Here is a 23,989-nt window from a genome sequence, read left to right as displayed (position 1 = left end):
TGATTTAGGACCTATGAGCTTTGGACCTGTAAGACAATATGTTTGTCTTGTTTTAATCCACTACATTTATGGTAATTTTAGCAGCAGCAATTGGAAACTAATATATGCTGTATAATTTCCATCATTTTATCCATGTGGAAATGTGGTTTTGCATATATCTTTTTTTGAATATCATGGTTTTTAATGTATCTAATCGGTTAAGTTTTTAAAAATTGTGTTTAAATAGTTTATATTCTTACTAAATTTATGTTAGTGTTTCCTATAAATTATTGAGTGATGTGCTGAAATCCTTTTACAATTAAAAAAATTTTAAAGATTTTATTGATTTATTTGACAGAGAGAGAGCGAGAGAGCACAAGCAGGTGGAGCAGCAGAGGGAGAAGGAAAAGTAAGCTCTGGGCCTGATGCAGGGCTCAATTCCAGCCCTGGGAATAACCTGAGCTGAGGGAAGATGTTTAATCCACTGAGCCACCCAGGGGCCCCATACAATTAAAGATTTATAATTTCTCTCTTTTTTAAAAAAATATTTTATTTATTTATTCATAGACACAGAGAGAGAGGCAGAGACACAGACAGAGGGAGAAGCAAGGCTCCATGCAGGGAGCCCCATGTGGGACTCAATCCGGGGTATCCAGGATCACACCCTGGGCTGCAGGCGGCGCCAAACTGCTGCGCCACCGGGGCTGCCCTATAATTTCTCTTATTCTTATTCTATAAAAGTTTGCTTTATAAATTTTGAGCCTAGGTTATTGGTATATATAAATTCAAGATTTTTATATTTCCTCATGAAATGAACTTTTGTCAATATAAACTTTGTCCCTTTGCCCTACTAATTTTTTGGTCGTAAAATCTATTCTATCTAATATTAATATAATGACATCAGCTACATTTAGTTAGTTATCTGGTAAATCCTTTTGCATTTTTTATTTTCAGTCGTTTCATACTCTTGCAAACCATCTTTAATAAGCAGTTACCTCCATTGTTCCTTTTTCTAGTCTTTTTTACTGCCTTAGAATCAGTAACACTTTTTATTATTCAATTTCTCTTCTATATTAGCTTTTACATTATGCAATCTATTAGTATTTTTGTGGTTAGGCTAGAAATTTTAGTATACATATATAATATGAGAGAATCTAATATTAATTACATCATTTCTGGACAATACCAAGCCTTAAATCATTTAATTCCTTTACTCTTATCTCCAACTTTGTATGTCATTGTTAATGTGTATTTTAATTCTCTCTATATATTTTTCACATATTTTAAAATAATTTTTTTCTGTAAAAAATTTGAGGTTTAATATACGTAAAATGACCAGATTTTAAGTAAAGCTTGATGGATTTTTACAATACCCTTCTGAAACCATCACCCAAATTAAGATGCAGATTATTTCTTGTACACCAAAAACTTGTGCCCTCTTTCAAGTCAATTACCTCCAATGTTAAGCCAAAATTTCTATTTCTTAAATATTTTTTTTAATTTTTATTTATTTATGATAGTCAGAGAGAGAGAGAGAGAAAGAGAGAGAGGCAGAGACACAGGCAGAGGGAGAAGCAGGCTCCATGCACCGGGAGCCCGACGTGGGATTCGATCCCGGGTCTCCAGGATCGCGCCCTGGGCCAAAGGCAGGCGCCAAACCGCTGCGCCACCCAGGGATCCCCAAAATTTCTATTTCTATCACCAAAGACTATTTTTTTTATTCCTGAACTTCATACAATAAAATAATTTACATATGATTTTATACACACACACACACCTACACGCACACCCACACATACCTATACTAGTTGGGATCTGACTGCCTTCTCAACATAATTTCTGTGGGATTTATCTAGTTTGTTGCACTTAGCAGTAATTAAATCTTCTCCATCATTTAAAAAATATTATCTAAATATACCTTTTTTCTCCATTCTACTGTAATGAACGTTAGGAAAACTGTTATGTTTGTTTGTTTATTTGTTTTTTGCACATGTTTTAAGTACAAATGCCCACTCATTTATTTTGGGTATATACAGTTCTGTTATAATGTATGTGTTCCAAAAAATCCAAGGAAAATGTCACAATAAAACCCATAAAATTATGAGAAAAATGGGAATAAGGGCAGAACACTAAAAAATATTGTCAGTGATACCCTCCTCTTCAATTAAGTTTAAGATCACTGCTAGAGAGATCCTTTTGTAGCTTTCTCATCTGCACTTGTGGTTTCACTGGAGCGCTGAAGGCTTTGGAAATTAGAGTGATGCTTGAAATCACTAAACCAGCAACTAATAGCACTAAAAAGCCACTTCTTCAGGATTTGTTCAAGGTACTCTCTCAATATAAATAGTATTGTCTTTTTTTGTTTTTAGTGCTTGGCAGTTTGAACCAGCACACTCAGATATGTTTGGGATGTTCAGTGTGTGTTTGCTTATATAGAAAAGTTTGTAATTACAGAGGGGTAATAAAATACAACCTTGTAGTATAACACACCCAGTGAACTGAGGTAGCTGGTAGATGTTTTAGGTGGGTGAGTGTGTTTTGTGTATTCCCTCATGGATTGGTTCAGCTGGGTATATTTTCTACTTCATCTTATATTTCTATCTTGTAAAACTATCTGTAAGGATAACTGAAATTCTTATTATGCTCTAATTGTTTTCCTTTTTTTAAATTTTTTTATTTTTATTTTTTCTAATTGTTTTCCTAATAAATCAATCAAACTGAAACAAATTCAAGCTTACATAACAAGTGTTACTGCAGAATTGACTGTATCTGGGAATGTCACTAGTCATGAGGTATTCAGCATTTATAGGGTATCAAGTTGTTCAACTTCAGCTATTGCCAAAAAATATTTCCACTATTCATTTCACCAGCAAGGTATGTGAAGTCCAGTTGCTCCACATCCTCACCAACACTGTTTTTTGTGAGTTTTGTTGTTGTTAGTTAGTCTGGAATGTGTGTAATTGAATCTCCTTATAGTTTTTATTTGTATATACCTAAGGACTAATGATAATGAGGTCATTATCATAAACTTATTTCCCATTTATATACACCCAATGTGAAATACCTAAATAAGTCTTTTCCATGATTATAAATTCTTACTCATTTGGAAGTAGGCAAAGTAGCAGAGTAGTCAAGAATACAAGGTCTTAAAATCAGATAGACTTGAGTTTAAAGTCTAGATCTTCCTTAACTAGCAGTGTGATTCTGTACTAATTTCTTTTCAAAAATGACACTTAGTATTATTTTTGATTGCAGAATGTAGTTTCATCAATATGGATGTGCCTTAACTTTCATGGAGAAATATATCAAAGTAAAGTTGGAACCAGAATAGTTATTATGGCAAAAGGTTTTTTGGAGCCTTTCTCAAATTTGGGTGTTTGGTCAAATATTTAATAGGGGTTGATGTTATAAAATCCCAACTGGGAAAGAGTTTTTAGGGCTAAATAATGCAGTATTAATGTCCCTTGGTAACAAAATCAGAAGTATTTACTTGTCAGTAGAAATTTGTGCTCCTATGAATATTTTACAAGTATCTACAAAACAGTAAGCTGTCATTCTCAATGCACCTGACCCTCACAGACTGATACATTCCACCTGGTTATTAACTTAAGTCCAGGCACTGGTTTGCTTCAAGGATTTGTATTTTCCTGATTATGACATTTACCTTTCAGGATTCCATTTCTGGTACTGTGTGAGAATAAGGTACTGTTGTCTTACTTCATGGTTTGAATATGTTACCTGTTCCTTCTTGAATTATTAAGAAGGAATTTAAACTGCCACATGTTGCATTTCAGTTCAGGATAATTTTAAATCTTGACTTGCCCTTGGAGTAATGATAGCTCCCATTCATGTACTATTGTTGTTGGATTAATGATGCTAGAGTCAGAAGGATTAACATAAGCTCTGTGCTGCTCCTTGCCAGAGATGCCATATTTTTTTTTGGGGGGGTAGCTAACATTTCCCACTCTCTGGGCCATTATATCATTGGCAATGTTCAAATTCCTTTCATATTATTGTTTGTTTGTTTTTTTACCATCTTCAAGACATATGGTACTTCAAAGTTAGTGTTACTAAAGATGTTCTTTTTTTTTTAAAAGATTTTATTTATTTATCCATGAGAGACACAAAGAGATACAGAGAGAGAGGCAGAGACACAGGCAGAGGGAGAAGCAGGCTCCATGCAGGGAGCCCGATGTGGGACTCGATCCCGAGTCTCCAGGATCACGCCCTGGGCCAAAGGCAGTGCTAAACCGCTGAGCCACCCGGGATGCCCCTAAAGATCTATAGCAACATTTTTAATCAGCCAGTTAGCAGAGATTTTAGTGCCCAAGTTGAGAAAGCTATATTCCTCACTTCAAGTTATACAAAGGTATCTTGTTCATTCCTTCATGAATGAACTTCAGAGCTACATTATCCATGGGGATGGGAACCTGGAGAGTACCTAGATGGGTGAGCCTGGAGCAGAAGGTTAAGCTATAAATAGGTCATAGTAGGAAAGAAGAAGTCTGAATAGTTCAGGCTGAGAAGGAAACTAAGTCTGTCAGATTCTTTGTAGACCAAAGGAGAAGCTGGTGAACTCTAGGGCCAATAGGGAAGTGCTGGGCTAGCTGCATCCAAATCTCTGTTGTAGCTTTGAAAATACAATAGATTATTGGGCTCCATACTAAAAGATTTTGATTCAGGAATTTGATAAAATGATGTAGGAATTTGGTATTTTTATAAAGTCCTGTAGGAAATGCTGAGATTCCATCAATGATATAGAGATCCTAATGTATATAGATTAGGGCTAAAGGCCACATTCTTGGGGAATAGCAGTTTGAGTGAAACCCAAAGGCTAAAAAGATAGCCAGGAAGATGGACAGTTCACAACATGCTCTAAAATGAGCCTAAAGATATTGTAACACTGCACTGAAGTGAGGTGCTTTTTTTTTTTTAAGATTTTATTTATTTATTCATCAGAGACACAGAGAATCAGAGACTTAGGCAGAGGGAGAAGCAGGCTCCCCACAGTAAACCTGATGTGGTACTCCATCCCAGGACCCTGGGATCATGACTTGAGCCAAAGGCAGATGCTCAACCACTGAGCCACCCAGGTGCCCCTGAAGTGAGTTTTAAAGAGTTTTTAGTTATGAATTTAAACTGAAGCTCTAATGAGTTTGGAGTTTTAGAATTTAGTAGATCATGGGTTCTCAAATCCCCCTGTAAAGAATTGCTTGAGCAGACAAAAGCAAAAACAGAAACAATGGACCCATCTTAGAAACAGCATCTCTGGGTATGCAGGGTTTGGCATTTTAAAATTTAAATGATTTTACTTATATTTCAAATAAGATATTATTTATTAAGGAAATAGTTGAACATTACTATTGCATGATTTTGAAGGAAGGAAACCATATAGAAACAAGACTCTGAGAGATGTAGGGAGGGTAATGAGGGAAGCATTTTTACATGCTTTTTCCCTACTATCCTGCACATAGACCCCACCCTCAGGCAACAACCTTGGATGTTAGAAACAGTATGTGCCTGTGCCACATAGAGAATGTGTGTTCCAACAAACCAAACTTCTGGAAGTTCCTGAACATGTCCCTATGATCTACTGCATCTGTGAATGTGTTGCCTGCCCCTGTATTATTCACCCATCCCTATTTCTACCCCTAGGACTCTGATACTCAAATCGCATCTTCTCCAAAGCGTCTTCCCTGATTATCTTAGCCAAAGTGATACCTCTTTATTCTGAGGTCTCACTGTACTTGAAATACATTGCAAAATTATAAATGCTCACTGTAGGAAAAAATGTAACCAAAGAAAATAAAGATAAATCATAATTTTACCACTGTTATTCTAGTATAGCTTTCAACCATTTCTATTTCTTTATTCTTTATTGACCAAAATATAATTATAAATGTATAATTATGTAAACTATAAATTTATAAGACATATACTTATAATTTTCATATAGATCTGAGAGAATTTTTTGTATTTGTCAAAATCAAATACATCTGGAACAGCCCTATCTACTGGACTTGGAAATCTTCCATTTTGGTCATGAACTTAGATTCCTATTAGGTAGCTCCTACCCTTACACCAGCCTCCTTTGGGCCTGTACACTCACTCTTATGCATTGATTTGTCAAATCCCAAGAGATAATGTAAATTGTAGAGCTCAAACTCAACACACCAACACATATTAAGATGGGGAGGAATAATATTTCCCACTTATTCCTATAGCAGCGATAGTAACAACAAAAACTCAAAAGCCAGTAGTTCAGCGAATTTTCCTGGCACAAGTATGCTTATATATGTGTGCACACATATAGAAATATGATTTATAAATGAATCTATACAGTGTATCTTATTCATAATATCATTATTTATTACGCAGTAGCTTATAAATATTTGGCATAATTAGATTTCCTCTCATATTTTAAGGGCTACTTAACATATATTATGTGAACAGAAATTATTTATTTAACCAAACCCTTCCTTAAATATTTAGTTATCTTCAATTTTAACTCAAAGAATACTGTAATAAGATCCTCACTTGAATATAAGCACGGGTGAGGATGTGTGTGTGTGTGTGTGTGTGTGTGTGTGTATTTATTTCACTACTATATTCTCAGTGACTAGAACAGAGCTTGGAGTAAAGTCTCAATAAATAGTAAATGAATAAAAGAATAAGTAAATCACTATTTCTGGAAATGGAATTACTAAGTTAAGAAGTTCTGGTTCTAAACCGCTTTTTCCCAAATTATACCTTTTCAAGCAGTGTGTGGCATTGCCAGTTACCCTATATTCTTATCAACATTAAGAGTGATTAACTCGAACATCTTTTTTCCCATTATATTATACCATGAATTGTGTTCTGTCTTTTATTCCTTGTTTGAGTGTAATAATCATGTCCCCTTTGAAAGGTCCTCCTGTCCTTAACCTCTAACTGTTGGATGACCCTCACTCTCTAGGATCATCTGTCATAGTGGTTTTTATATGATAATGACTCCTAAATTGTATCTCCAGCCCTGACTTTTCCCCTCAATTCCAGGTACATTCATTTAACAGGCTACATACCAGCTTCATTGGATTTTATAAAGCATCACATATTTAACACATCCAGGTCAAAACTTTTGATTCTCCACATTCTCAAACTGCTCCTTCCACAGCATTCCACACATTTTAGTAAATGGCCTCTCCAAGTACCCAGATAATCAATCATGACTCCGGAGTCATCAATGATAATGTTCTTTCTCTTGCAATCCACATCTAATATCCCAGCAAATCCTGTGGTCTTACTGCAAAAGTATCTATAATGCCTTCTCATTGCGCATCCTCACTTCCACCCCCTTAGTAAAACCCAAGCACCTGTCACCAGCAACATTTCCTAACTGTTCTTGATTCTGCTTGTGCCTTTTCATAACCTATTTTACAGATAGTAGCCAGAGAGTGATCCTTTAAAAAAATAAAGCATATTTTGTACTGCCCCCTCCAAAAACAAAACAAAACCCTTCCTAATGGCTTTCCATGGTATGTAGAATAAATTCATTGCCCCTCCCCAGTCATGGTCTAGAAGGCCCTAGTAGGTCTGGTCACTACAGATTTTTCCAACTTAAGTTTCTATTATTGTTTTTCTCTCTATTCTACTTCATTTGCCTTGGCATTCTTGCTCTTCTTTAAACATATCAAAGCAAACTCTTGCCTCAGGAGTTATACTTGCACTTCCCTCTGCTTGGCAACCTCTATTGTACATACACAAGTGGCAGGTTCACTCTGCTCTACTATTTCCTTTTCAGGGAGCTCTTCTGTCATAAACTTGTCTAAATGATCACCCTTGGACTCTTTTCATCCCCTTACTTTGCTTCATTTTTCTCCCTAGCACTTATAACCCAGCATTTTGCCATATATTTCTCTATGATTTGCCTTGAAACTGATAGGACATAAGTTTCAAGGGGCAAAGAATTCTGATACAGTAACTCTCAAATAGTAGGTGATCAAAAATATTTGTTAAGAGAAAAAATGACTGAATAAACTCTTTTCAAAATTAAATGTCTTGAAAACTTGGAAATAATTTTCTCAGTTTGGTAGAAAGAATGGATAAATCTTAAAATTTCAGTGTAACCTAGTGACTTTGGGCATCTCCTGGCAGTGTTTGCTGAAAACTCTGGACACTCTGCAGCTCAGATCCTTCTTGGCTGGGAAGCAGTCTTCCCTATGTGTATTCATGCTAAAGGAGGACAGCAGTGAGAAGGAATTGAGGCCTAAGGGAGATTGTCCAGTGCAAATGTGGAATACTCAGGAAAGTCTTAACTTAAATTTCCTTCCTTTCCAGGCAGTCCAGCCCCAGAGAACAGAACCTTTCATTAATCTTTTTCAAGGGGATGGCTTGGCACTTTTGACAGAGGCCTTATTTATTTTATGACTACCCCTTCATCCCAGTTCCCTTCTAGAGACTGGCTCTTTTCAGGCATCTTGGGCCAGGAACTTTGGAACAAAGGTTTAACTCTAGAAACCAACAAAGCAGATGGTTTTGTATCAGATCTTATCCATTTCCCCTTCCTTAGCTACAAAGAGTCCAGAGGACCAGGAGAAATGAGAGGAAATGGAGAAATGAAGTTCTCTAATTCTAGACTTCTCCATTTTGGAAGGCCTGAGAATTCCTTACCTTTCATAGATTTATGCTGTAAGCTTACATTTTTAAAAGATTTCTTCGAGCATTTCCAGAAACATGCTGGTCCTCTACTGTGGGTGTCTTTCCCTGGGGTCTTCCATGATCCTATAAACTTACTGTGTATGGAGCAAAGTGAAAAATAGAGGACAGAGGTGAGGCTTGAGAGTTAGCTGGAAGCAACTGGAGGAAGGAGGGACCATGGCTCATTTTTGTCACAGGAACTGTGTCTCTGGGATTAGGGGAGGGGATCATTTCTGACTCAGTTATCCAATCCTGGCATATATAGGACTTTGGAGCAGAATATCTCAGAGGTAGAGATAGCTAAATGTTCCTCCAGAATTAGAAAAAGAAACAAGCTCCAGCCCTCTTTTTGCAATGAGATGGGAGCCACTGATGTGTTTTTGAGCTCTGTGAGCAAAAGAAGACAAGCCTGTCTAGTTTTGGAATCAGAGCTGCAGCATTTAGTTAAAATATGACTCCTGAGGAAGGATGAGGAAGAAGAGAGGGCTTCTATTCCTGGGTAATATTCTAAGCCAGAGGGTCACCTGAGGAGGTTGGCGAAGATGGTGGAGGAGTAGGGTCCCCAACTCACCTATCCCCACCAACTTAGCTAGATTGGTCTCAAACCATCCTGAAAACCTATGAATTCGACCTGGGATTTAAAGAGAGAACAGCTGGAACAGCTACAGAGAGAAGGGTTTTCGTTTCTAACAAGGTAGGAGGACAGAAAAAAATAAAAAAGAATGAAGTGGGGAATGAAGAAGCCAGACTAAAGCCAGGCAGCTAGAGCCTCTGGACAGGAAAGCACAGCACCGGAGGAGTAGGAACTTTAAAAAATCCACCCCGGATTCTTCCCAGATGGAAAGGCACTTAACAGGGAACTCGGGCAGAACCGCAGGAGGGGCAGTGGAGCCTCCAGGTTCCCGGGGTTCACTATAGGAGGAGGGGAGCCTGGGGGAGAGCGGGCCAGACTGTGGGCTGAGCTGGGTAAAGGGCTGGAGTGCACCCTGCGGGGTCTCAGGAGAAGCCGGTGGGTCAGGCGGGGGCTCCGGGCGGAGGGGGCTGCGTGGCCCCGGGAGCGCGATTCCAGGCGCAGGGCCCTGGAGCCCAGGGTGCGGGGACACAGCCCAGAATCCTGCACTCCCCTCGGGACAGGTGGAGGCCGGGAGGGTCCAGGACAGTGAGGACACTCCTGCCCCCGGATGCCCCAGAGCTGGGCAGGTCAGTGCCCCACGCCAGGAGCATCCAGGCCCTGCGGACGGGGAGCTGCGGTAGTTACTGCGGGAGCTGACTCCAGGGCTGGGGACCTGGCCGCTGCCACTGTTGTTGTTCCTGCTGGTGTCACCTGGTGCCCAGGAGGGGCAGGACCGCAAGGGAACAGGGGCCTCATGGGGTAAACAGCTCCCCGAGGCAGCGCCCCCAGGTGCACACACCTGAGAATCGGCACAGCAGGCTCCTCCCCCAGAAGACCAGCTAGACCGACAGGGGAAGAGCAAGTTCTGGACCGAGCAGCTCTGGGAAGCTCCAGGGGAAGGCGTGGGATTCACAGTGTAGAGAAACAGAGGGGACCCCTCCTATTTTTTTTCCTTCCTTTTTCCAGTACAATTCGTTTTTATATCAGACTGTAAATTTCCATTTTTTTCTCTTTTCCTATCTTAACTACAATATCTTACCACCTCTTCATTTTTAAGATTCTTCTTTTTGACTTTCATATTTTTTATTTTTATTTTATTTATTTATTTTGTTGTTCTTGTTGACTTTCATATTTCTATAATTACAGGTCCTAGATATATTTTCCATTTCCAGATTCCCTTCAACATACTCAACTTAATTTTAGGAGATATATGTTTTTTCTGTATTGTGTTTTTTGTTTTCTCTGACTCATTTTGTTCTACAATGGCAGAAGTTAATACCTTCTAAAACATGACCAGCATGCACCCAGAACGAAGTGGTATGCCATGCTGGTTCATTCTCTGAGATTTCTCATTCCCATTCCGCCACCCTCTTTTATGTCATTTATGTTTTGGTGGTCAATGTTAGGGCCTTCTACTAGTATTTCTGGTTTATATAAATTTGGGACTGAGCATCTTCTAACATACAGAACTTAATATACTCAGAACCAAGAGGATCGCCCTCTAGAACCCCTCAGGTAGACTACATTCTCCCTCCACCATCTCCCAATCTCCCCCCGTTTTTTTCTTCTCCTTCTTCTTTGAGATTTGTGGCCTTTTATTTTTTATTACTTTGTTTTAAAATTTGTTTTTCACTTTAGTGGTCCTTTTGTTTTCTGATATTTGTTTTCAATTGCTGATCTATGACCTCGGCAGAAACATCTAGGATGAAATTTACTTAGGTTGTGCTTGATATTCTTGACTCAGCTCTCTCATACAGCCATTCTGCACTGAACAAAATGACTAGAAAGAAGTCATCACAAAAGAAAGAAGCAGAAACAGTATTCGCTGCCACAGAGTTACAGAATTTGGATTACAATTCAATGTCAGAAAGCCAATTCAGAAGCACAATTATAAACCTATTGGTGGCTCCGGAAAAAAGCATAAAAGAATCAAGAAACTTCATGAATGCAGAATTTAGATCTAATCAGGCCAAAATTAAAAATCAATTAAATGAGATGCAATCCAAACTGGAGGTCCTAACGATGAGGGTTGAGGTAGAAGAACAAGTGAGTGACAGAAGACAAGTTGATGGCAAGGAAGAAAGCTGAGGAAAAAAGAGAAAAACAATTAAAAGACCATAGGAAAAGTTAAGAGAAATAAATGACAGCCTCAGAAGGAAAAATCTAAGTATAATTGGGGTTCCAAAGGGCGCCGAAAGGGACAGAGGAGCAGAAAGTGTATTTGAACAAATCATAGCTGAGACCTTCCCTAATTTGGGGAGGGAAACAGGCAATCAGATCCAGGAGATAGAGAAGTCCCCACCTAAAATCAATAAAAACCATTCAACACCTCGATATTTAATAGTGAAACTTGCAAATTCCAAAGATAAAGAGAAGATCCTTAAAGCAGCAAGAGATAAGAGAGCCCTAACTTATATGGGGAGAAATATTAAGTTAACAGCAGACTTCTCCACAGAGACCTGGCAGGCTAGAAAGGGCTGGCAGGATATATTCAGAGTCCTAAATGAGAAGAACATGCAGCCAAGAATACTTTATTCAGCAAGGCTCTCATTCAGAATAGAAGGAGAGAGAAAGAGTTTCCAAGTTAAGCATAAACTGAAAGAATATGTGACCACCAACCCAGCTCTCCAAGAAATATTAAAGGGGACTCTGTAAAAGAAAGAGGATGCCCAAAGAAATAATCCACAAAAAACAGGGACTGAATAGGTATCATGATGACACTAAATTCATATCTTTCAATAGTAACTCTGAATGTGAATGGGCTAAATGATCCCATCAAATGATGCAGGGTTTCAGACTGGATAAAAAAGCAAGACCCATCTAGTTGCTGTCTACAAGAGACTCATTTTAGACATAAGGACACCTACAGCCTGAAAATAAAACGTTGGAGAACCGTTTACCATTCAAATCGTCCTCAAAAGAAAGCTGGGATAGCAATCCTCACATCAGGTAAATTAAAGTTTATCCCAAAGACTGTAGTAAGAGATGAAGAGGACATTATATCACACTTAAAGGGTCTATCCAACAAGAGGACCTAACAATCATGAATATTTATGCCCCAAATGTGGGAGCTGCCAAGTATATCAATCAATTAATAACCAAAGTAAAGACATACTAGATAATAATACACTTATACTTGGTGACTTCAATCTAGCGCTTTCTAAAATCAATAGATCTTCTAAGTACAACATCTCCAAAGAAACAAGAGCTTTAAATGATACACTGGCCCAGATGGATCTCAGAGATATACACAGAACTTTGCATCTGAACACAACTGAATACACATTCTTCTCAAGTGCACATGGGACTTTCTCCAGAATAGACCACATACTGGATCACAAATCAGGTCTCAACTGATACCAAAAGATTGGGATTGTCCCCTGCATATTTTCAGACCAAAATGCTTTGAAACTAGAACTCAAGCAGAAGAAGAAATTTGGAAGAAACTCAGACATGTGGAGGTAAAAGAACATCCTGCTAAAAGATGAAAGGGAAATTTCTAGGAAATTAGAGAAGAATTAAAAAGATTCATGGAAACTAATGAGAATGAAAATACAACTGTTCAAAATCATTGGGATATAGCAAAAGCAGTACTAAGAGGGAAATACGTTGTAATACAAGCATCCCTCAAAAAATTGGAAAAAACTCCAATAGACAAGCTAACCTCACACCTAAAGGAACTGTAGAAAGAACAGCAAATAAAACCTAAACCAAGCAGAAGAAGAGAGCTAATAAATATTCGAGCAGAACTCAATGAAATAGAGACCAGAAGAACTGTGGAACAGATTAACAAAACCAGGAGTTGGTTCTTTGAAAGAATTAATAAGATAGATAAACCATTAGCCAGCCTTATTAAACACAAAAGAAAAGACTCAAATCAATAAAATCATGAATGAAAAAGGAGAGATCACAACCTAGATCAAGGAAATACAAATGATTTAAAAAAAACAAATTATGAGCAGCTATACACCAATAAATTAGGCAGTCTAGAAGAAACGGACGCATTTCTGGAAAACCACAAACTACCAAAACTGGAAAAGGAAGAAGTAGAAAACCTGAACAGGGCAAATAACCAGAGGAAATTGAAGCAGTCATCAAAAACCTCCCAAGACACAAAAGTCCAGGGCCAGATGGCTTCCCAGGGGAATTCCATCAAACATTTAAAGAAGAAACCATACCTATTTTACTCAAGCTGTTCAGAAAGAAAGAGATAGAATACTTCCAAACTCGTTCTATGAGGACAGCATCACCTTAATTCCAAAACCTGACAAAGACCCCACCAAAAAGGAGAATTATAGACCAACCTCCCTGATTATCACAGATGCAAAAATTCTCAACAAAATACTAGCCAATAGGATCCAACAGTTCATTAAGAAGATTATTCACCGTGACCAAGTGGGATTTATCCCCGGGATGCAAGGCTGGTTCAACACTCGTAAAGCAATCACTGTGATAGATCATATCAGCAAGAGAAAAAACAAGAACCATATGATCCTCTCAATAGATGCAGAGAAAGCATTGGACCAAATACAGCATCCATTCCTGATCAAAACTCTTCAGAGTGTAGGGATAGAGGAAACATTCCTCAGCATCTTAAAAGCCATCTAGGAAAAGCCCACAGCCAATATCATTGTCAGTGGGGAAACACTGGGAGCCTTTCCCCTAAGATCAGGAACAAGACAGGGATGTCCACTCTCACCACTGCTATTCAATATAGTACTGGAAGTCCTAGCCTCAGGAATCAGGCAACAAAAAGAAATAAAAGACATTCAAATTGGCAAAGAAGAAGTCAAACTCTCCCTCTTCTCAGATGACATGATAATGTACCTAGAAAACCCAAAAGACTCCACCCCAAGATTGCTAGAACTCCTACAGCACTTCAGCAGTATGGCAGGATACAAAAGCAATGCCCAGAAACCAGTGGCATTTCTACACACTAACAATGAGACAGAAGAAAGAGAAATTTAGGAGTCAATCCCATTTACAATTGCACCCAGAGCATAAGACACCTAGAAATAAACCTAACCAAAGAGGTAAAGGATCTATACCCTAAAAACTACAGAACACTTCTGAAAGAAATTGAGGAAGACACAAAGAGATGGAAAAATGTTCCATGCTCATGGATTGGCAGAATTAATATTGTGAAAGTGTCAATGCTACCCAGGGCAATGTACACATTTAATGCAATCCCTATCAAAAACCATGGACTTTCTTCAGAGAGTTGGAACAAATCATCTTAAGATTTGTATGGAATCAAAAAAGATCCTGAATCAATAGCCAGGGGAATATTGAAAAAAAAAAACCATAGCTGGGGGCATCATGCTGCCAGATTTCAGGTTGTACTGCAAAGCTGTGGTCATCAAGACAGTGTGGTACTGGCACAAAAACAGACACACAGATCAATGGAACAGAATAGAGAACCAGAAATGGGCCCTCAATTCTATGGTCAACTAGTAATATTTGACAAAGCAAGAAAGACTATCTACTGGAAAAAGAACAGTGTCTTCAATAAATGGTGCTGGGAAAATTGGACAGCCACGTGCAGAAGAATGAAACTAAATCACTCTTTTACACCATACACAAAGATAAACTCAAAATGGTTGAAAAATCTAAAAGTGAGAGAAGAATCCATCAAAATCCTAGAGGAGAACACAGGCAACACCCTTTTTGAACTCGGCCACAGTAACTTCTTGCAAGATACATCCATGAAGGCAAAAGAAACAAAAGCAAAAATGAACTATTGGGACTTATCCAGATAAGAAGCTTTTGCACAGCAAAGGATACAGTCAACAAAGCTAAAAGACAACCTCCAGAATGGGAGAAGATATGTGCAAATGACGTATCAGATAAAGGGCTAGTATCCAAGATCTCTAAAGAACTTATTAAACTCATCAGCAAAGAAACAAACAATCCAATCATGAAATGGGCAAAATACATGAACAGAAATCTCACAGAGGAAGACATAGACATGGCCAATGGCACATGAGAAAATGCTCTGCATCACTTGCCATCAGGGAAATACAGATCAAAACCACAATGAGATCCTACCTCACGCCAGTGAGAATGGGGAACATTAAGACGACAGGAAACAACAAATGGAGAGGATGTGGGGAAAGGGGAACCCTCTTGCACTGTTGGTGGGAATGTTGGTGGAAACTGGTACAGCCACTCTGGAAAACTGTGTGGAGGTTCCTCAAATAGTTAAAAATAGACCTGCCCTACGACCCAGCAATTGCACTGCTGGGGATTTACCCCAAAGATACAGATGCAGTGAAACACTGGGACACCTGCACCCCGATGTTATAGCAGCGATGTCCACAGTAGCCAAACTGTGGTAGGGGCCTCGGTGTCCATCAACAGATGAATGGATAAAGATGTGGTCTATGTATACAATGGAATATTCCTCAGCCATTAGAAACGACAAATACCCACCATTTGCTTCAACGTGGATGGAACTGGAGGGTATTATGCTGAGTGAAGTAAGTCAATCGGAGAAGGACAAACATATGGTTTCACTCACAGAGGAAATATAAAAAATAGTGAAAGGGATTAAAAGGGAAAGGAAAGAAAAGGAGTGGGGAATATCAGAGAGGGTGACAAAACATGAGAGACAACTCCAGGAAATGAACAAGGGGTAGTGGGAGGGGAGGTGGGCGGGGGTATGGAGTGACTGCGTGATGGGCACTGAGGGGGCACTTGATGGGATGAGCACTGGGTGTTATAATATATGTTGGCAAATTGAACTTTTAATAAGAAATATACAAAAAAAGGAGGGTCACCTGAAGATACACATGCACGCACACACACACACATATTTACAAAATTACACATGCAGTCACACACACACAGTCATACACACACACAGTCACATACACAGTCACACAAATACAGTCACACACACACGCACAGGGAGTTGGATTCCTCTCTGTGAGGGTAGAAGAGAGGTTCCCTTTCTCATGTATTGGCAAAAGCCAAGTGGCATTTTACTGTTTTTTGAGATTTTATTTATTTATCTGTCAGAGAGAGAGAGAGAGAGAGCGCATAAGCAGGGCTGTAGATAGAGGGAGAAGGAGAAGCAGTCTCTGTGCTGAGCAAGGAGCATGATGCAGGGCTCAATCCCAGGACCCTGGGATTATGACCTGAGCTGAAGGCAAATGCTTAACCGACTGAGCCACCCAGGTGCCCCTCAAGTGACATTTTCATCTGATTATGTCCCTGTCTCACAAAACCCCTTGTGTGATGCCCTCTATGAAACCAATGTTACAAGTTAATTTGCTAGGATGATGCAAATAAGTGGTCAGACTACATCAATGTCGAGGTTTCTCTACTTGGCAAAGCCATCCCCTTCTCATTCTATTGTGCTGCTCCTTGGAATTTAACATTGCAGTTTAATCTTTGTGGTCAACCTCTGCTCCTAGAATTTAGGACTAATATCTACACTGGATGCTCAGCCAAGCAGAGGAGGATGAAGAAGCATTGCTCTCTGGGATTTCTGAAGGGATGGAAAGGAAGAAGGGTGTGTTTATGAGTCTCTATAGGCCACTTGACAGGGCTTCCAACACATCCTCTTAACCTTTTCAGGTATCCTTTTAGACAGTTTCTGCTTCTTCAGGAGAAGTCAACAGGATCTGCACAATGGCACATTGTCATGAATACATTGCCAGAACAGGAGATGGGCTGTTCTTCCTGGTTTATAGCGTAAGTAATGTCCTTGTACCAGAGGTCAACTTAATCCACCTGTATTCACTTGCTTGCCATATCAACCACTTCAATTATGTGAAATAATTGTTGCTGACTTTCCATTTGCCAGCCTAGCACTACCCTAATCAGAGTCCTGCCCTCTCTTATCCTCTATTTTGCCTTGTGATTTCTGCAGAGATTGGACCCCAGACACTTTACCTGGTTAGGTCTTGAGGCTCTGGTTCTATGGTGAATGATTGCTGATAGAAACACCTCCCACACCTACCCACCCCCGCCCAGTGAACTAGGAGCGTCATCCATCGGAGTTGTACTCACTTTAAATATAAATGTTGCTTCCTAGCCCTGGACACATTTTGAGAGAACTTAGTGAAATAAACAAGTTGAGACCTATGACATTTCTGCCCACTTTCTTCATTCCATCCCTTTGGGTGGGACCAGCTTACCCTGTTTTGCCTAGAACTTTCCATTTTAGCACTGAAAGTCTTGTGTACTGGGAAACCTCTCAGTTCTTGGCAAATCAGATGGTAACTACCCACTTTCCCCTTCTTCCAGTTCATCATGTCCTTCAGGTCTCAGGATAATTTCCAGGGCCTCAACTGGGCTGGGAATAGGGCAGTGCCAACCAAATATTTAAGTAATCCACTCCAGAATTACCTCCTTCCTTTCAGATACAATCCTTTAAATCTCCATTAGAATCTTTGCTATTATGAGCTTTCAGCTCAAGATGGCAAAATTGACCCACATGTTTGCTTTCTTCTGCAAAATAAATTAGTGAAACAAAAACAAACAACAACAAAAAATACAATAGCTAAAAGAGAGGGACCACTTTGTTATAAGATGCTTCTTCTCTTTTCAGTCTCTCCCACCCCCATAACCAAAGACTTTTAAAAGTTATTATTTGTAGAGATATTTTCTGTTTATACCTCCCCCCTGCTTCAGGTATCATTTTGGTGCTGAAATATATGAATGTCCCGTTCCTGACCCTCATTCCAGTGTTCTGTTATTCACTTCCACCTGGACATGCTACTAACACTTCAACTCAGTGTATCCAAAACATAATAATCAAATAATCAAATTCCTTCCATTGCTACCACCATTGTCTTAGTCTGTCAGATACAAAAAGTAGAGTCTTTTTGTATGGAGCAAGATAGATGGCAAGATGGACCAACCAGCCATCAAGTGACTTGGAGGTCTTCTTCTACCCCATTTCAACCCATCCTTCTTTATTTCCTTCTTTTATTTATTTATTTATTTATTTATTTATTTATTTATTTATTTATTTATTTATGACAGTCACAGAGAGAGAGAGAGAGGCAGAGACACAGGCAGAGGGAGAAGCAGGCTCCATGCACCAGGAGCCCGACGTGGGACTCGATCCCGGGTCTCCAGGATTGCGCCCCGGGCCAAAGACCGGTGCCAAACCACTGCGCCACCCAGGGATCCCTCTTTATTTCCTTCTTGATGACAGTAGTTCATATCCTCAAAAATTTTTACTGCGATTACTAGAATTGCTTCTAACTGCTGTCTCTATATTCTATTTCCTCCAATTTAAATTATCTTAAAAACTACTGAAAGTTATTTTTTTTAAGATTTTGTTTATTCATTGGGGGGGGGTAGAGATATAGGCAGAGGAAGAAGCAGGTTCCCCGTGGGGAGCCTTATGTGTGACTCTATCCCAGGACCCTGGGATCACGACCTGAGCTGAAGGCAGATGCTCAACCACTGAGCCACCCAAGTGCCCCTAAGTTAATCTTTATGAAGGAGCACTCTGATCGGGCCACTTCATCTCTCAAAATCTACATAGTTATCTTACCTACTGGAGTAAGTAAAAATTCCACAACCTGACATTTGAGGCCTTCTACCATGTCACCAACTTGCATTTATAGATTCACTTCCTGCTACTCTCCAACATAGATCCATACTTCTTAGCTGAAGTGGGCTTTTCATTGATCCCTTAAGATGCTCTGCTAATTGAACTTTGCTTATCCTTCCAACCCTCCACTGTGCCTTTGCAAATTTCACATTTCCATTTGCATGTCACCTGCATTCCTTGAGGTGTGTTTCAATAACTCTCTGCTATATGAAATATATTCTAATTCTTCTAAATTGATGTCATGACACACATTTTAAACACTCAGTATTTTGAGTATACCTTTCTCATGGAATCTACTTAACTTTACCTTATATTATAGCTATCTGCCTTCTTGCATGCATGTTCTAATGAAACATAGAGCTCTTAGGGAACTAACTTCTGCAGTTCCTAGTGATTCTTTGCATATCACATGTTTGTAATAAGAAGTCAATCTACTGAGTATTGAAAGATGGGTAGCATTCAGAGAGGTGGAGAAAATGGCATAGATCTAGGTCATGGGATAGTTAAAGATGTAATCAAGGGCTGTGGGGCAGAAAAAAATGACATACCTTGAATATAGTAAGAAGACCAATGTGGATAGAGCACAAGATTTCTGAATGAAAACACTGGGAGCAAATGTTAAAAGGTAAACTGGAGCAAGATCATAACAGGTTGATTTGGGTTCACATTAGTCACTCAGAGTGCAGAAATCTACTGTGATGTGCTGGTGTACATATGTCAGATTCTTCTTTGAATTAGCCCAAACTGGGTTTTTGATATATTGAGTGAGGAACAGGGACATCTGTGGATGTCATTATTCTACTGTGAATCATTGTTTTTTGTTCTGTCACTTGCAGGAATAGTATAGAATTATCTGTCTTTTCCTTGATCTTGGATTCTTCAGTCAGGAACTAATGATTGGCTAAGATGCTTGAGATCAATACTATTGCTCAGTTTTTGATGCTTATAAGTACCCTGCACTTAGTAGCATGTTAGAGTTAAGCATAGTTAGAATAGTCTCCTGAAAGGTAACAATAAAAAAAACAACCCATTTTCTAAATCAAAGTAAAACACACACATGTTTTACAAAAGCAAATGATATTAAAAGGCTCATACTCAAAAACTGTAGGCCACTGCCCTTTTTATCCTATTTTATGGAGAAAACCACTTTAAACTTTTCTAGTAATTATTTTCACACCTCTGAATGATAAGCTTATACTGCTAGTGATTGACTTATCAGTTTTAGATTTTTTTTCACTTTTTGTTATGATGGACATTGATTTAACTCTTTTAGATCCCACTTCTCTTTCTCATCCTCCCCTGAATTAGTACTATTTTAATTAAATCAGTGATCAGTGACTATATTATTATTATGAAAACTTCATTTATTATGGAGTTAAGTATGATTTCATTCTTTTTTCTGATTTTGTATTTTACAAAATAAAAGCAATGTTTTTACATATGCACAAACTTCTATATACCTATTTTAAATTCCTTTCACATATTTATATATTAGATATCATATCATATAGTACATGGAAACTTTTTTTCTGGAGGCTCCATCCTAAAGTCCTGCATCTTCTTTCTTCACTCTGAACTGGCTACTCTATCCAAATAGTGAATAAATTGATGTGTATAATTAACTACAAGAACAATTTTTTATATTAATGAAAAGTAGTTGATGAGATTAATATAATTAAGGAAAATGAATGCTTATAATGAAAAATAATCCTAACCACATTTGTTACAATATGAGTCGAGAGTGTCACATTATTCTTTGAGATGCTTGAGGTCAAGTTCTGTGCTATATTTTCCTTTCTATCTCCTCTTTCTGGCAAGAACACAACTCAAAATTCTTTATGAAATAGATGAATATGAGCAGAGGATATGAGATAACAAAAGGAGCTCTAACATTGAAAACTTTGAGACCTGAATCATGGAAGACACAACTTCTTATACTTAAGACTTGTTGGGCCAAGTGTGAAGAGTTGTGCTGAATTCTAAGACCTGATTTTCTCTCCCTCCAGTTTGGACCTCAGGTAAACTGTAGGCAACCAGTTGTAAAAGGTGGAAAAAGAAGACACAAAGTGGGTTCAAACTTCAGGCAGCCTGTCTCAAACTATAAAACTTACCTAGGCTCTGGGGAAAAAGAAAGGTTATCTTAGGATATTGTCCAAGTCCAATTCCTGGAATTATCTTGGCTATGTCCCAACTGTAGCATACAGGCATGGACATGTGACTGATGCCTGCTCAGGTAAACTTCCTTGATCTCTGGGAGACCTTGGAGAGGGGTGAAAGGAGAGGACAGGATAGCATGCCTGTCATCACTGCAGCAAATACCAGTTCTTGGAAGCAGTGGGCTGAAGGAGATGACCTTGGGCAAGTAGAATGATAAGTAGAGAAGGGTGAAAGGGAGAGAGGTGTGTTGTACTGGTATTCTCAGCCCTCATGGTGACCAGTGTTTCTGTGGCATCAGAGATGAGAATCTGAGAAAAAACTTTCTTATCATCAGAATGAGGCATACTTCCTGCCTTCACTGTGTGGGCTTACCTTCAGACTTCTCCTATGTCAGGAGAGGAACTTCCCCTCTTCCACTAGGTAGGGAGAAGAGCAGTGCAATTGACTAGCTCATCTCCTAAAGGAAGTATAGGCTTCCTTCTCCACAGGCACAACCACCATCTCCCTGGATGTATAGAGTGATATCTAAGGAGGTGTGAAAGGAGAAGTAGATAGTTTAGCTGCTCACCATATTCTCCTTGGACCTAAATTTGTGCAATTATTAATAATGAATCATGGACATTGCATTGGGAATGATGTTTAAATTACATATACCTGTGACCTCACATGTTAGCCAAGAGCTGATGATCACAGTCTGATGTGCTTGCACATGTGTCCTGGTATTTATAATGTATTTGGTATTTCTTAAATGATTCAGTGTCTTTCTGGGGGTCTCTGAGTTCCAAAATATAGGTGCCAAACAGGTGCTTCCCCAGAACTGTGTGTCCACTGCTTTGCCTCATTTTCATATGATACCGTTGGCAGTCCAAGCCCAGGATAAATATCCAACTGCTAGCCCATGCCAGGAAACCTTTGGCTAAATCACTTGACATTAGTCCTGCAGTGTTGCTTTTGGATGATTCAGGAAACATGAATCTTGGAGACAGAAAATTAACCTTGTGGCTGCAGGTCAGGAATAACCTGAGCAGGACTGAGTCACCCCATTAGCTACTGAAGAAGAAACTGTTTTTCTAAACTCCTGAGGGACACATCCCAGAAAACATACCCCATCTAGAATTTTTCCAACCAGGCAGATGATTTAGATGGAGATATGAGTGTCTCTATAATCCTATAACCCTGTTAGGGGTCGGGACAAAGTGAGATAAGGAGGTGGCCCTCACTGTATATTGGAGGAACTGACTCTGACCAAATGGGGAGAAATACACGTGGAGGTGAGGTGGTGTGGAGAATTTGCTATTTGCTGTTTGTCAAAGTCAGCTGCCTCGGGATCACTGCATAAACCATATAGCTAATGTTATCGTCAGTTAATAGAATCTGGGAATCCCAGTGAGAATTTAGCTTATTATACATTTTCCTGCTTTTCTCCATTAGCTTATTCCCTATTCTGTTGTATGGAATCCTACATTTCTGAAGGGAGAGATATAGGTATGTGAGAATAAGCTACTACTTCCTTCCTTGGAGGCAATACCATCTGTTTTTGGCAATATATACCTACAATATGGAGGATTAGCTGAGTGTTGTCAGAGAGCATCCGTGTACGTGGCTGAGGCTGATGACCAAAACTGAAAAGATGCCATTAGTCACTGACTGAGGGAGCCATGTATCAGTTCTCCCACAATGCACTAAAAGCAGGTGTTCATGGTTCTTGATATGTGTGCACAATGAAATCACATGCAGAGCCTCATCCCAGTCCAATCAATTATATCAGAATTTCTGAAGATGGTGTCTTGGCATCAGAATTTTAAACTATGTCTCAGAGGTAGTTTTAATATGCAGCTAAGGTTGCAGAGTAGCTAAATTATAGACTCATTGAATTTTTAATTTTTATTTATGATAGGCACACAGTGAGAGAGAGAGGCAGAGACATAGGCAGAGGGAGAAGCAGGCTCCACGCACCGGGAGCCCAACGTGGGATTCGATCCCAGGTCCCCAGGATCGCGCCCTGGGCCAAAGGCAGGCGCTAAACCGCTGCGCCACCCAGGGATCCCGAACTCCTCAGTTTGAAAACATGAATCCAGAATATTGAGCCAGGCACCTAACACTGAAAGAGGAATTGAGGGGTGCCTGGATGGCTCAGTTGGTTAAGCATCTGCCTTTGGCTCAAGTCATGATATCAGGGTCCCGGGATCGAACCCCACATTGGACTCCTTGCTGAGCAGGGACCCTGTTTCTCCCTCTGTCCACCCTCCCCCATCCTGCTTGTTCTCTCTTTGTCTCTTTCTTAAATTAATTTTTTAAATTTAATTAGAAAGAGGAATCAAAAGACAGATTGTTTTCTTTGTCAATATGAGATGCTAGTTAACTGCTCACCAGGTGACACTTTTATGATGATCAGTAGACATGAATGAAAACTGAGCTGGGCTGTTTAGATACTCTCTCTCAGGAATTTGAAGGGGGACACAAAAACGGTGTGAATGCCCAACCTGGAAGTTCCGGGTAAGTGGGAGCATGGGGTCATTATTGTCACAGATTTCTCAGGTACTAGAGACTCAGAGCGAAGTTGGTCAGGAGAGGAAAAAGCATGAAAGAGCAGCTGGAGAAGCAAAAGGATGACCTGGTGGTCACAGACAGGGGAAGATGGCCAGTCCTTACTGATGCCTTGATCCTTTACCTTGTGGAGACATTTTCCTAGATTGCACTGCAACCAGAAGAACCCTAACTAGAACTCTGATTTAGAATCTTAAATGGGAAAGTTGCTGTTTCCTCTCCTGTCATCAAGTCTGGCATGTACCTATGCACTTCCTTTTTCTCTCTGTCACTCAAACACCTACCCTTTTTAAAGAACAGTGCAAATGCCTCTCCTACTTGGTCCCCCAGAACAAGCTACAACCCACATTTTCTCACTTTACTCACACAGGATTTTGCTCATATCTTTATTTCTTTCTTTCCATGTTGAGTTATAATTTTCTGTTTACTTGTCTCCTCTACTA

The 23,989-nt window shown here is 39.4% G+C and overlaps 1 protein-coding gene across 5 annotated transcripts in view; it reads left to right on the top strand.

Moving 5' to 3' along the window:
* The window catches only part of LOC129515900 (olfactory receptor 6V1-like), a 278,554-nt gene that overhangs the window by 219,105 nt on the left and 35,460 nt on the right, over window positions 1-23,989 (top strand). For all 5 annotated transcript variants that reach the window (XM_055335087.1, XM_055335089.1, XM_055335088.1 and 2 more), the window contains one exon: window positions 16,850-16,966. In XM_055335087.1, coding sequence (XP_055191062.1) covers window positions 16,904-16,966 — 63 coding nt within the window. In that variant the 5' untranslated portion in view covers window positions 16,850-16,903. The remainder of the gene's footprint in view (window positions 1-16,849; window positions 16,967-23,989) is intronic.

Source organism: Nyctereutes procyonoides, unplaced genomic scaffold (assembly GCF_905146905.1).
Source record: "Nyctereutes procyonoides isolate TBG_1078 unplaced genomic scaffold, NYPRO_anot_genome, whole genome shotgun sequence".
NCBI classification, from domain to species: Eukaryota; Metazoa; Chordata; class Mammalia; order Carnivora; family Canidae; genus Nyctereutes; species Nyctereutes procyonoides.
The sequence above is the reverse complement of the archived record's forward strand: the minus strand, read 5'-3'. Positions and strand labels throughout refer to the sequence as shown.